General features: G+C 41.9%; 1 protein-coding gene across 1 annotated transcript; it reads right to left on the bottom strand.

The window, feature by feature from the left end:
• Positions 1-710: 710 nt before the first annotated feature.
• On the bottom strand, positions 711-13,469 carry RAB18 (RAB18, member RAS oncogene family). The gene is made up of 7 exons (XM_009898568.2): positions 13,292-13,469; positions 10,749-10,804; positions 7,036-7,097; positions 4,567-4,639; positions 3,144-3,262; positions 2,997-3,063; positions 711-1,511 (listed from the first exon to the last, which is right to left on the bottom strand). Exons 1-7 carry the CDS (start codon positions 13,357-13,359, stop codon positions 1,333-1,335), a joined length of 624 nt encoding a protein of 207 aa, XP_009896870.2. The 5' UTR covers positions 13,360-13,469; the 3' UTR covers positions 711-1,332.
• Between the last annotated feature and the right edge of the window lie 1,578 nt (positions 13,470-15,047).

The raw sequence follows: 15,047 nt of genomic DNA, 5'->3' as shown, positions 1-15,047 counted from the left end.
CAGGAATAAAAAAGTGCTGTCAGTCACCATATTTACAAGCAACTGCCCAGTAGTTCAGTTACTGATTGCACTGTAGTGATTATTTTAAAAGAAAACCACAACACAGTATCCTTGTCTTGTCCTCCCCGCATCAGAAGTGATTTGTTGAGAGGTGACCTTGTTTAAACCATATGAGCTAGAAAATACACAGCTCTACGATAGGAAGAGGTTAGAAAAGTTGGATACTGTGGAAAAAAGAATTTATTAGTCTATACAAGTCTTCTGAAACAAACCATTGGCTTTCATACAGTAAATTCAAGTGAATACTCATTGCAATAGTTATCTTTCCATACAGAGATCAAGAAGCCCTACAGCTTCCACTTAGTGTCTGCGACAGGAAGTTTTATTTCTGAACAAGTAGCTGCACAAAGCTGACAGGTGATAGAGATCCTCACAGCCACAGTGAGCTACACTTGGAGATAGTTGTGTTACAAACATTGAGGAGAATCAGGCATTGGTACTGAAGTGTGGCAAACTGGTTCACAATGAAAGAACAGCGATGTCATTCTGACCCCTTACCAATAACGAAGACTTTGTACAGCAAGTCTAGAGTAGACTGCATCATAAAAACTTAGAGTGCAAGAGTACCACAAATTTAGTATATAAATATCACAGGATTAAAACTCCAGGTAAGCCCTAAATTGAAGTGATAATTAAAAAGGAGGAAAAAAAAAAAAAAGAAAGGCATCCCACAGCTTTGCAAAGGAAGCTTTCAGAGCAGATGCTTCAAGAAAGTGCTGATACCAACTATGGCCTATGCCAATTTGTATTTTAGACAGCTCTGCTGAAAGACAAGACCTCAGCAGATTTGCCCAAGAACTGTAGAATCTTGCTGGTTTTAATAACATGAAAAAGCATTTACTAGAAGAGATGAAACATAATATTTATAGCTCACACTGCTTTCAAGGTGTGTGCACATTTCTAGTTCTATAATTTCAAGACTATTTAAAAATAAGACAAAGAGCAGACAATGCAGTAATGTGTTTCTGTTAGATGGATTTGTTTAGAGTAGTTACATGATAAATGTACAGAGCCATAAAATTTTTAGTGCATTTGTTCTTGCACATTATTTATGCTACTTATAAAACCCTGAAGATTGTAGTTTGGGCATGCTTACCATAACATTTTCAAACTGGGGAAGCTGCAGAACATTTTTTCCTACAAGTGTGAACTGCCATGATACAAAACAAATATGTGCAAACTGCAAGGTCCCTAAAAATAGCATTTAATGAATTTATGTACAGAAAGATGTCACTAGCTGTTTAAATACGCAAAGAATAAGCTTCCCAAAGTTTATAACATAGAACAATATCCACCACATGCTCCTCCTCCTCCATATCCTTCTTCCTTGTTTGATAACTTTACACCTCTGTTTTGGCTCTCACTCTCCCACAGTCCCGGAGTCTGAATGATTTTTTCAACAAGTTCTTCAAAGGCACACTGTACACCATCACATGTTTTTGCACTTGCCTCTGGAGAAGGGACACAAGAAGTCAAGTGTTAGCACAGCTTCCAGGAACATGCTTCTCTTTCAGTTAAGTCTCAACCTCCAGCTTAGACTTACAACTTCTAGAATATTTTCTGTAACAACATAGCACTGCCAGAATTAGCAAGTATGCAGATTTCTGTCACCACACAAGGCAGCACTTCAAAAGACTTTAATGTAAGAGCTTCCAAGTTGAAGATCACCAAAATACATAAAGACAGCTATGGCTTAGCTTTATTTTTCTGTGGAAAGCACTACACTAAGGCAAAAGGAGGGTTCTGCTAACTTAAGATGTCTGCTAAACTTGGTGGCTGTTCTTTATTTCAGTGCTGTAGTCAGAACTGCAGCACCACTGTAAGGTAAGCTTCAAGGATCCATACAGCAGGATTCTGGGTCAGCCTCCATGATAGAACTCATCTGATAAAAAGCAGGTAGGATCTCATTTCCTCTTCACTTCACAGAATCTAATTTCACTCAGGAGCCTTACTTTGGCTAAACCCAGGAAATTTGCTGTCTTCTAAGAGCAACAGGCACCATCTGAAACTATTCAGTACCATTGGGGCTTGTGCTGCTCCTCCACACAGCCATGCAGATACTCAGCACACACAGCATGCAGATAGATGTATTTATAGTTTAATTTCTATCTTTCTTTTCATCTTTCATGCAGTTAACAGCTTGTGCCTCAGCTTTGAACTTCTATTTCCGCATCTGACAGCACGGCCAAAAGAAACACAGCAAGGTACTAGGCAAAGATTAGTCTTACGTTCCTTATCTCTGACTAATGACAAAGTACAGGACACGTCAATGAACTGCTTTGCTACTGGAGTCATCCTATGAAGAAACCTCTGCTGATACTTAAATGGAACATGTTAAAACTTAGGCACAAAGAACCACTTCACCGCCCACCTCAATTCATCACTGCAAGGCTTTGCATAAAAGTCCCGTTTCATTTCATCTTGCAGCAAGATGAGACCAACCTATTTGCTCCAGTCAGGATTATGTCACTCAATCCCACCCATTTTAAATTTAATTGCATTCCTATTCTAACAACCCAGTTCCAGTGCAGATTTCTGTCAAGTGCCAGCTCTTCTGCTATACTGAAAGCTGGCCACTAGTGCCAGTTTTCCATCTCTCATTTTGCTTCTGCTACTTATTTAATGAGCAGGCTGAGAAAAGAAATCAGACAAAACCCCAAACCTAAAACAAGTTCTGTCAGACTAGAGTAGAGCCTGTATTCTGCCCTTAATCCTCCTGAATTTCAGTATACTCATCCTCAGAATAAATATCTGGACATATTTAGGGGTAATGAAAAGTTTTAAAAGAAGTGGAGTATCTATTATCTTTGTACCTACTGCAGCTGAGCAATATCATTAACTGGATTGTACATGTAAGGACTATCAGTCCTACAGAAGTGGTACCTCTCACTCTGTAATAAAACCAAGTAATAACCCTGCAACCCCCCATAACATACCTATGAACAACATGGAATGTTTTCTGGCAAATTTAAGACCTTCATTTCTGTCAACTTCACGGTTTTCCTGTAATAAGACACAGCATTAATGCACATCATTAACAAAGTACACCAACAGATGAATTCCTGCAGTTGATTTCGGTTTACCTTATCGATCTTGTTTCCAACCAGCATTTTCACTATGTCATTCCTTGTGCAGTACGTTTCCAGTTCATTTAACCAGTTATCCAGCTTGACAAAAGTATCTCTTCTTGTGACATCATAAACTGAAAGATATTAACATTATTTCCACAATACTTTTTCCAGGAAATACAGTTTGTTACAAAAAGGGGGGGGAGAGGGGGGGAACCAACCAACCCACAGCTTTCTGAAAGCTGAAGTCCCAAGGATTCCAATTTAGCTACTACAGAAAGACCATACTTGCAGAAAAATGGAACATCCACCAGCAGCTGAACATTCCATGTGAGACAAGCATAAACAGTTGGTTTCAATCACATTCATAGCTTGGCTTGCATGAACAATCTTATTTTAAGGAAGCTGTTTAACAAAGCTATCCAAGATAATAACAAAGAACTATGTAGGAGAATGTTATTAACTAAAATGAGAGCAAGTATCAGTGACAACACTTTCTATCACCCAAACAGCGCTTGCTTACTTTTACAGCCTTCAACAGTAAGTGGCAGGTTCAGTGCCAGCAACTAAGTGACTTGAGACATGCCTTGACAGCAACTTCCCACACCAGAGGATAAAGCAACTCATACTTGGGAAACAAGTACATGCAAACCAAAAGCCACCAGGAAGTCTCAGAACAGAGGCTATTCCAAGTCAAATAATTTAACTGGACACAATACCTTACCAAGAATCTCTCAAAACAGACACAACTTCAAAGCAAGTCAGACTTAATACCCTACCCTTACTTTCATCAGCTCCTCACTTGTAGCAGTGGAGAAGCAGAACTTCAGAGCTCAGTGACTGCTTAACAGTTTATCAGTGGAAAGTTGCAATTATGGGTTCTGGCCTGGTTTTCTCTCACACCAAGTGATGACTTCTATGCTCCTGGTTAGTCTTTTCTAAGCGATTCTGTGTAACATCCCATCAGTATGGAGGGACAAATAGCAAAAAATTCTCAGCCACACTCTACAGTGTTTGTATTGATTTCATTAGGCAAAAGGAAGAAGAAAGAGAAACCTGTGTACATGCTGATATAGAAAGAATACACTGAGAAGAAAACAAAAAGTGTGTTTGGTTTTTCTTGCAAGCACAGGCAAAAACCAGATGTAATAAAAAAAAGGTAAGAGGCAAATTTGGGGTAGCACAGAGATAGCTCCAAGCTATCCCTTCAAAGAGCAGTGGCTTTTCCTCTCATGCAAAAATTAATGTTTCTCAGGACAGCAAGACTACATGAGACAGAGGCCAGCCACTGAATTTGACACCCTTTAATATACTAAGAGTTATTCAACACAAACAATGGCTTTTAACATCAACTAGGTATTACAGAAAGGTTATGTGAGTTTGTCTAACTCCAATGCCTTAAAAAACACAACTCAGTACAATGCAAAGCTATACTTACCTAGGATAACACCTTGTGCACCTCTGTAGTAGCTGGGTGTTAATGTTCTGAACCGCTCCTGACCTGCAGTATCCTAAAACAGCCACATTCATAAAGTTCCATTATTCTGAATTCTAGCAGAATCTCCTTTAGCTGTCAGGCATGCTGCTTCTAATGAACATACAAAATAAGTATTCTAAAGCTATCAGATTAACCAAGTTTATACTCTCCCCTGATGTTTTACTGCATGTTGAGATGTTTGCAGTCTGTCCTAGGAAACACCTTTAAGCTGTTAAGTGTTGTAAATCACTGGACTATACAGCAATAAGACAGCCACCTCTATGGAAGGCTTTAGCAACCAGGAAGAAGTACAACCGCAGTACTAAGATTTTGCAATAAGCATCAAAACTCATGGCAAGAAAGCTAGCTCACTCACTTCAATCACCTTGGTCCAGTTCAATTTGATTCAGTGCCAGATAAAATGTGTTTTATATGCTATGACAGAGCAGAATCTCTGTTTTTAAGTGAAGTTGAATTTACATCTTCAAATTTAAAGTGTCAACAAAAATACAAATATTAAAATGCTGTTTTCTTCTCAGAGATTAAGTTACAGTGCACATGCATTGCAAAGAGGATTAAATAATTCCACCCAAGTTACCCCAGGTTAGAAATGACACATGAAACACTGGATTCAAAATAGAATAGAATTAACCACGTTGGAAGAGACCTTTGAGATCGAGCCCAACCTATCATCCAACACCATCTAATCAACTAAACCATGGCACCAAGCACCCCATCCAGTTTCTTCCTAAACAGTGATGGTGACTCCACCACCTCCCCAGGCAGCCCATTCCAAGGGCCAATCACTCTTTCTATGAAGAACTTCTTCCTAACATCCAGCCTAAACCTCCCCTGGCACAGCTCGAGACTGAGGAGGACAAGAGGACACTCTTGCTCTGGTGCTGGTTGCCTGTGAGAAGAGACCAACCCCCACGTGGCTACAACCTCCCTTCAGGAAGTTGTAGACAGCAGTAAGGTCTCCTCTGAATCTCCTCTTCTTCAGGCTAAGCAACCCCAGCTCCCTCAGCTTCTCCTCATAGGGCTTGTGCTCCAAACCCCTCACCAGCTTTGTTCCCTTCTCTGGACACATTCCAGCAACTCAACAACTTTCCTAAACTGAGTGGCCCAGAAATGGACACAGTCCTCAAGGTGTGGCCTAACCAATGCTGAGTACAGGGGCAGAATGACCCCCCTGCTCCAAATGGTTCCCTGCCAAAGAACATGAATAACTGAACTGGACTACCAACAATCTTGAGTCAGTCAATCCCATACATCTCAAACTGGTTTTCTATCACAATACACCTTTGAAACTTTTTTTCAGTTTACCTCAGAATTATTTCTTCATTGATCAACATGAACCCTAAATCAGTCCCATGTAAGGTTTTCCAGCCCATGACAGCACTGTTCTGCTACCAGTCTGAATTTCCATATAGAGGTCTGTCAAGTCCCTGCAGTTCTTTTCCTTGTCAAACCCATTTATTTTTTAGCAATTACTAGTGCCACACTAAGACAAAAGTGCTTATTTTAAATGAAGACATGAACCACGCTCAAAGCAACTGAATTATTGCAGTATGTATTTCCTGTTCCACTACTATTTCCCAAGGAAGTACAGGTCAGGTATTTTGCTTATATGAGAAACAAGGCTTTATTCTTGCTTGCTTCAAGAAGTCCCAACTGGCTCTGAATATTCAAAAGGTGTTTCAAGTCACACAAGTGTGGAAGCTGGAGAAAGTTTAAAGAAAAGCTTGGCAGTACTTTTTCTTTCTTCACTTGCCATGAATTTACAAGTTCTACTTTTAGCTTCAGTCAATGCTGAACACTAAGACTGAGACAAATACTGCCTCTCCCTCTGTCAGTTGCATCTGCTACAAGCAACACTGACCTCAAGCCTATAAAAGTCATTGCATGAGGGCTATGAAGTTTTTAAGCTAAAAATTTCTTGGAGAGGTAATGTGAGCATAAACTGAGCATGTAGCAGTAATTCTTAACCTATTAACACTACTAAATTTAGTTTAAGTGTAGCCTTCTAAAATCTTCAAGTACAGACAAGAATGATGTATACAGGAAGAATGAAGTCAATGAAGACTAACTCTTTAGAAGTAAAACAATATATTGCTCATTGAAAAAACAGAAAGGAATACCCAGTCATGGTTTGGAAGCCTGATTGATTTTTAGTAATTCTTTACTCCTCCTTTTCTCTACTTCTATCCCAACCAGACCTACAACCAGTGCTGCAGAAAAAGCTCAAAGGCAAGAGAATTGCCTCATTAGCTAGTTGTCCAAAAGTTCATACCATTTTCTTAATGGTTCAGTATTAACTTCCCACTGCTCAAAATGCCTTAGCAAATAGAAATCCATACAAACTGTACATAACACAAGCCAGCACTATTCTTAAAGCAAACCAACACATGAAACACTTGAGACACTTACCCAAATTGCCAGTTTAGCTTTGTTTCCATCAACTGAAATGGTTTTCACCTTGAAGTCCACACCTAGAGAAGGAAAAATTGGTTTAGCTCTTCAAACACACTAGTTTTGAAATACAAACAGTTATTTTTGAAAGATAAAGAGAAAAACAAACAACTACCACTCAGAAAACAAGTTGTTTTGACAGGAACAGAATGAGTAACTTTCATCAGCTATTCACTAACCCTGATCAGAACTCAAGGTTTTGTTGCTGACAGGCTTTTGCAGAAGCCTAAGGGCCTTTTAAGCCATCAACTCAAGACTTCATGAACATAAGGCAAAAAACACATTTTCTTTATTAAAGCACATATTCCAGGGCAAATATTCAAGTTTATAACTCAAATGGCTTCACTTTCTATTCACTACTCATATATGTGTTCTCCTTGAACAGGCCCACAGTCTTGAGAAACACTTTCAAAGCTGCACTGGCTTAGATCTTTGCTGTTTCCCTATCTCAAACAATCTGACCTAGTCCCATTAAGGTGATCATGCAGAGGTAAACCAATTTAGACAGAGACTCATCTACTACAGGATTGTTATCCTGCGAGATATGATGTTAGATGACAGTAATTGCTCTAACAAACATGTTAAATAAGCTTCAGGTAATTTGAACATGCAGTATCTTTCTTACAGGGATTCTGAGAACATCAGGAACCCCCCATTACCATGCCCAGTGACTAAGAAAAAAAACCAGACATGGTTTATCAACAGCAGAACTATTACCATCGACCTCAACACTCGACAATTCCCCTCTCTCCTCAACCCCTTTTCTTTAAATACCCAGTAACTAGCAGCCTATCACTTCCCCAAGGAAAAGCTGCACAAAACTTATGCCAAGAAGGACAAGATGTTAATGACTGTGCAAATACACACATTAGTTTCAGAGGGTGAGTACAGTTATGATCCATTTTGCTGTAATTTAATCCTTGGGTTACCAAGAGCAAGTAACTGGGAGTATGCTTCAATTATTTTGGAGCACCTCTCACTCCATCAGGCAGCAGCCCTGAAATGAAGTAGTAGCATGGAAAGCTGATACCTTTATATGTACAACTGTCAAGTGTGACAGCAAACTTTCTGCATTTTGACATAAAATAGCAGCCATTGTACTTGCTGCAAGAATTGGAATTTCTGCTATAGCTATTCTAACACAAAATGTTTAAGCAGGGCCTCACTGTAAGTGTGCTGCTGCACTTTGTAATCTGCATGGCCTCAGGAATAAACAAACAGGTGCCAAAATACATGTAGTTTACAAAGTCAGAGAGAGCACACAGAATGCTTAAAAACTGCAAATTTACAGCTTCATTACAACTGAGGTTTAAAAGAGCTTTATTTGAAAGGATTACACAAATTTCATTCCACTGTTTCACAGCTTCAGCTCACTACCTTCCCTGAAGCATCAAGTGATTTTCAGACTACATCCTGCACTGCAAGAAGCCCACACTCCAGGCAACATTTTTGCCAAAAGACATTGACTTTTGCTGTAACTGAGCAGAACTGCTTGGGAGGGGGGGTGGGTGTTGTGTTTGTGGAGTTTTTGTTTTGGTTGGTTTTGTTTGTTTGGGTGGGATTTTTTGTTGTTGTTGGCTGGTTGGTTTGTTTGTTTGTTTTAGGGACTGAGAATCTTAGTTCCTGATTTAGCCAGTAATATAATGCTCCCTGCCATGCACAAGGAGGGTACATTATTCCAGAGTTATGTTCACAGAAAACAGTCACTATTAACTTAGCTTTCAACACCAGTTCTTAGAACTTCACCTAGTTCATAGGAGCCTGCTATGCTAGCAAGCTGTCTCAAACTGATCCTGAAAGACATTCTGTCCTGCCAATTTTTCAGCACTCAGAAGTAACTTTTAGACTACTAGAATCTCTTCTTCCACTGTAAGTGCCTATTTCTTTCCCTAAACTGTAAAAAAATCACCACTGCTCACCCAGGATGTCCAATGCCTGACAGCACACTTTCAGCCATCTGTCTGACATCAAAACCTCTGTGTTACTACAAGTCTGTCAGATACTTAAACCAAAAGTATGTCAAGTTTTAAGAAGAAACATTTTTCCTTAGGATAAAGATTAGGTGTATTCTGAAGCCACAGCAGCCTTGTCCCATTCAGTATACTGGTTCAGTGTCTTGTGCCTGCACAGTTCTGTAACCTTCATTAAATGGCTAGGGTGCACACACTGTTAGCCTTGCTGCTAGCTCAGTATTAAGAGAATGCTTCAAATTCTGCATAAGCAATGCAAGCAAGTTCAGAAACTAAAACAGTGTTAAAGACTGACTACTGAAAAGCAGAAGTATACAAATTAACTAAGAGCACACCAAAATCTATCCAACAAAGTGGCAAATACAATTCTAGGAAAACCAGGAACTCAAATAAAAGACAGCTAACAAAAAAAGGAAAATAATCTTGTAAATAACTCAGGTTTTGATAATCGATCTGCCATAACAGGAGAGAAAACACAGAGTTCAAGAAAATCTTGTTAAATTGAGCTAACAGGGTACTTTAGATCAGAATATGAGACCACCATCTCCACCACCTAGTACATTCCATTGCAGTCTCCTTCCACTCTATCCTTTCTTATGAAATCAGACAGGGGTGCTTGCACAAGAGCATGTTTTACGATCAATGAAATGAACAAAAGTAGGCCACATTCCTTCTTATGAACACTGATCAAAACCAGATTGATTTATTGACTTCTCAACAAACCAGACACAGCTGTTTACCAAGAGCTGAATTCAAAGAAAAAGTCTGATATGAGCTCTTAGCCAGAACTCTCCCTACAAAGTAAAAAATACAATTGAAATGCATCACATGGAAAAGTCACCTATCTTTTCCATTACTTCAGTTATTAATTTGGCACAGAGCTGCATCACATTCTGAGAAGTTTCATTTTACTTCCTTTCACAACCATCTGCATAATTGGGTAGATGAAACAAATATACTAATGTGGAATTCACATGAATAACCACATACATTCTGGGTCACTCTCCTCCAGCACAACTGGCTTCACTGTTGGTAGGTTTCATACCAACAGAGCAATGACCTATCACTGCTTTTTTCCCCAGCAGCTCCAGGTTCTTGGCTCTCTACCTGCCAAGGAACTGGAAAAAGCCACACTGTTATGTCCTCCCTACAGAGGAAAAGCAGAAACCATACAGTACTCTCCAGTATTGTCAAGAGCTGCAAGAGCTAACATCCCTACTAAAGAGAGTCCTAAGTGTTCTTACAATACTTGGTAGATATCTTATTAGAACACAAGCTCTGGACAGTAGCATTACTATTCAAACTTGATAGCTATCTAGTACAGATAAATCAGCAGGAGATGTATCAGTAGCTCTTATATTTTCACTGGAGCCTCAAATGCTTGTGACAGTGAACTGCAGGTTGTTCCACTAGAGTTTTTCACAGTCCATACCAATGACTTCCATGTTCATGGTGAAGGTGATATTTATAGCTATCTGCCTAGCCAAGGATGTATTCTTGCGTGAAGGGGACAACTACAGGCCAGTACAGTCAATGGTCTACAGCAAGGAGCACTGCATGCTAAAGCTATACCCACATCATTCTTTCCTTATAGAGAAGCAGACAGGTCTGAACTCCACCACTGGTTAGGCAAGTCTGAACAAACAATTTTCTACTGAAGTTGGTATAAATTTTTCTGAGGTAGCATCAGCACGTACTTACCAATGGTTGCTGCAAGTTCCGGGTCAAACGTATCATCTGTGAATCGCAACAGAAGGCTGATAGGGAGGGAAGGAAAATAAAGAGTTACCATTATTGCAGCATATCCATAGCTTACTGGAAGCCTGCAAATTACAAATCTGAATGTAACAGCAAGATTGCTGTTTTTTTCCATGGGGAAAACAGGGAACAAAAATAATACAGATGTGCTCAGAAAGAAGGCCTCCTCTCTGCCTCTATTACGTCCCTTTGAAAACAAAGCATCATAGAAGTTGTCCAATCACTTGCTTGAACAATCACACACTCAGATTCTCAAAAATATTTTACCCCTTTCTTACTCCATTTGTGTTTCCCCAGAATTCAGCACAAAAGTCTTTGTTTCATATTGCCTCACGCAACATCTCCACAAGCTTAAGAAAACTCCAAGTCAGCTTTCCACCTCAGCAACGAATCCTTGAGCTGGGCCCGCAGTAGAACAGCAAGGACTGCACCCATCAGCAACAGAGATACAGAAGTTTAAGAACTGAATTTGTTCACCATTGCTTTACAATTTTGTATCTTTTTGCATAAAAGGCCTTTTGTGCACGTAAGATTTCCCCCTATCCTGATGGATGTCTACTACCAACAGAACTGCTACTGTTAAGATTTACTGGGACATCACACTACAAGAGTAGGGTTCCTCAAAGAAGTGCCCACAGTGCCACCGTACTTGTGCCAAATGTAAACATTTTGGCAAGAGACAAAGATTCCCAGACTACAATTTCTAAAATCACCACTTTTGTTTGTCTGTGCTAAGTGTGTATTACCATGTGGTAGGCAGCTGTTTCCTGTGACTGGCAGCTTCTATTCATTTCCAAGCTACAGAAACAAACCCCTGTTTATTTTTCTGGTCTTCCCCACCACACCCTTTTTTTTTCCCCTAGTCCTCCTTTCTTCTCTTTTTGCATGTGAATTTAGCAGCCAAATCCTTTTTAACATTTGGACACAGTCCTGCACTAACAGAAAAGTGACTACCAAAATTCTTTTACTTCTATAGGACTGGATGACAATTCAGAAGTTAACCACAGACCAAAGTTTTTTTCTCCCCCCTCCTACTGCAGAGCATCAAAATGGTTGCTTTATTTGCCAAATAACAACTAACATCTCAGAAAAATCAAATAAATTGGCAGCAAATAGGTTTTTACTAGTGCCCTCAGATGATTGTCAGGATGCTATTTAAAAGCAGCTATTTTTAGTTACCAACAAAACCAGTTTCACTCAAAACAAAATATGGAACCCACATACTACCTCTAGCTTAAACACCTAAGTTTACAAGTCTTACGACCAGCCAACTTTTCTCCACCTTTCTTTCATACACATTTGCTCTCTTCTACAAAATGCAGCACACTCACAAGGCCCAGGTTTAAGACAGCACTTGGCTTAGACGTCAACACTCCAAACATTTACACCACCATGCTAATACAAGTTAAACATCTAACCCTTCCTACTCGAGTAACAGCTAAGTCATGTAAATTTAGGAATAGTCCTGCATTAAGTATCTCTATCTGAACGTCTGTAGTGCTATCATTTCAGAGCACACTTATTTCCTTTACATAAGGTCTCTTGACGGTTTTTTCTGATGTAAACAAGTAAGCATAAGTAGGTACACAGAAACATAGGACACTGTCTCAGGAAAATTTTTTCCATATGGTCACACATAAAAGAGATGACCTCAGCTAAAAGAGATTTGCTCACATAATGGCTGTTACCAGAGGCCTACTATAGAACATTATCAACTCAGGAGCGACAGATTTTTAACAAATAAGGGCGTTTGTTTCTCTTATTAGCAACTTACAAGCTGGTTTGGGTCATGGCAGAAAGCTCAGATTACTGCCTTTATGGCAGTATTACAGATGCCCTCCTGCATTTATGTCCTACCTCCTTTATTAAGATCTATGGCCCTAAGAAAAAGCTAAAGAAAAAAAATACCAAGTGACAAAAAAGGCAGCTTACACAAAAGCCACAGAAATCAGGCTCGAAGTACTAGGAAAAAAGTATAATTAGTCAGCAGAAGACTCAACGGTTGAACAACTTCACTGCCTACCCTATGTTGTCCCCCTACACGCAGTGCGAGTCCCTATGAGCAGATTAACCCCAAAGTGCTACGGAGACGCACAAGTGCAGCCATCTCCACGAGACAGAAGGCTGCAGAAGACGCAGGAAGGCCCAGATCCTGCTGGCCAGGCCGGCAGAGCTCTGCTTCGCCTCAGTTTCCAAGTGGGCCAGGCAAACACCGGCACTCCCCTGCCCGCCGCAAGGACGCTGGCTGGGGGTGGCTACGGAAGAGGCAGGCAGGCCCCAGCAGGGGGGCTGCTGGTGGGCCGGCCGAGAAGGCGCAGGGGAGCTCCCCGCGCGGGGCCTAGCCCTCCTCTGGGCAGGCCGCGCCCAGGCCAGGCAGCTGCTGAAGCGGAGCTGGGGGTTGTCCAACGCGGCGCCGGGCCGGGCCTGGCCTAACCGGTGCCCGGCGTGGCAGCAAGAGAAGGCTGGGGAGGCGGCCACCCCCTCACCTGGACTTGCCGACACCGCTCTCGCCGATGATGAGGATCTTCAGAGTAGTCAACACATCCTCGTCCATCCCGTCAGCGCGCCCGGCCAAACCCGGCCCCGACCGACGCTCCCTGTACAAGCTACGGCAGCCTCGCCTGCGCCTGCGCGCCCCCGCCGCCCCTTTCCACTCGCCCCCTCGCCGTCAGCGCCGCGCATGCGCCTGGGCCGCTTCAGGTACGCCAGCGGCGGGCGGGACGGGAGGAAACAGCCGGGGCTGTGGACCGCGCTTGCGCAGCGGGGCCCAGTTGGCTCACACCGGCTGTTTACAGCAGGCGGACGTGGCTCTGCCCTTGCCGTTCGTGGCCGCTCGGCGCGGCGGTGCCTCTTGGTACGGTCTTGGTACGCTCTGTCCCTGCCACCTCAGGGGAGAAGCGGGCGGGACGGGTCTGCTTTTGGGTCCTCAGTCCTAGTTGGCGTCCGGAATCGGCATCGCAGGAGAAAAGAAACAGAATGAGATTGTAGAGGGGTAGGCGGAAGCCTGAGCCGCACGATGGCAGGTGGCCAGCAACCTGTTCCGAAGCGGAGCGAGCCACCGCCTCTCGGGGCGAGGTAAAACAGTTGGTCAGGAACCCACCAGCAGCGAAACCATCTCGTGTGATCACAAACCTTCCTATGTCCCGCAACGTAGGGCAGTCGATACGTGACACTATTTGCTATTGACTCCCAGGATAAGTACAACATCAATAATTACCTTGTTAAATGTATGGAGATTTATTCTATAAATAAACGTGCTGTGTTTATACCAAGACACTGTTTAGTTTATTAGTAATAATCTGAGAGTCGTGGAAGGTGTGACTCCGTTTTCATTGTGCTTCCCAGCCGTACGAGAAAGCAGTATGTCTATTTCTTGTCGGTTTTGTGGAGGTGCATAGGAGCTGTGGGATCTTTGCCATCCCAAGTAAAAAGAAGCCTTGAACTGTCTAGGTTTAGGTTGTTTAGGTACAGAGCATTCTCAGGAGGATGAATGTCTCCAGGTGTCAAAGCCCTTAAGTCATTGGTACTTCCATAGATTTTCTCAATTACACCAGCTATTACTCTAGCAGAAGCTGAGAAGCTCAGTCACTTCAGAGAGAAGTCAACAGCAATCCACAGGTCTTGTGTTGCGAAGACTAATCCTGCTCTCCCATTTCCAGATTATGAGACTGACCTGTACATTGTTGTGGTAGTGAGTCAAGGGTTATGATTCACACATACAAAACAGGCATGGTTGCTAAGCTCAGCAGTCCCTCCTTGGAGAAATCACACATGCACACACATATTCATTCTGTTTTTCTTCTCCATAGAGTAATTTGCATGTGACTGTCACCATGTGTGTCAGGTTCAGGGATGTGTATTTTCCATGTGACATCCTCAAACACAGTCAGTTCATCCACATGATTTCACATTCAGCAAATAGTAGCCAGGAGTGAAAGTGCTGCAGCCATCTCTGGACTTTGGGCAGGATTTCTCTGGAGACCAGGCTGTGATGTAAATGATCCTGCTGTGTCAAGCCACTACATAACAGTGCTCCTCTCTCCCTCTCCAACAGAAACCAGCGCTGGGCACTCCCATCCATAACATGTTTAATGTTAAAGGGGGAAGGGAAGGAATAACCCCTTCCCTGCTGTGAGACCATTTTATCCATAATCTCCTCTGAAGGGATAATGTACCTCATCTAGGCTGCATGTGCCTGCAGGATTAGCTGTTTGTTAGACTGGGATGGAGTGGATTAAGTAA

Source organism: Dryobates pubescens, chromosome 21 (genome assembly GCF_014839835.1).
Source record: "Dryobates pubescens isolate bDryPub1 chromosome 21, bDryPub1.pri, whole genome shotgun sequence".
Lineage (NCBI taxonomy): Eukaryota > Metazoa > Chordata > Aves > Piciformes > Picidae > Dryobates > Dryobates pubescens.
This window is presented reverse-complemented; position numbering and strand designations above follow the sequence as displayed.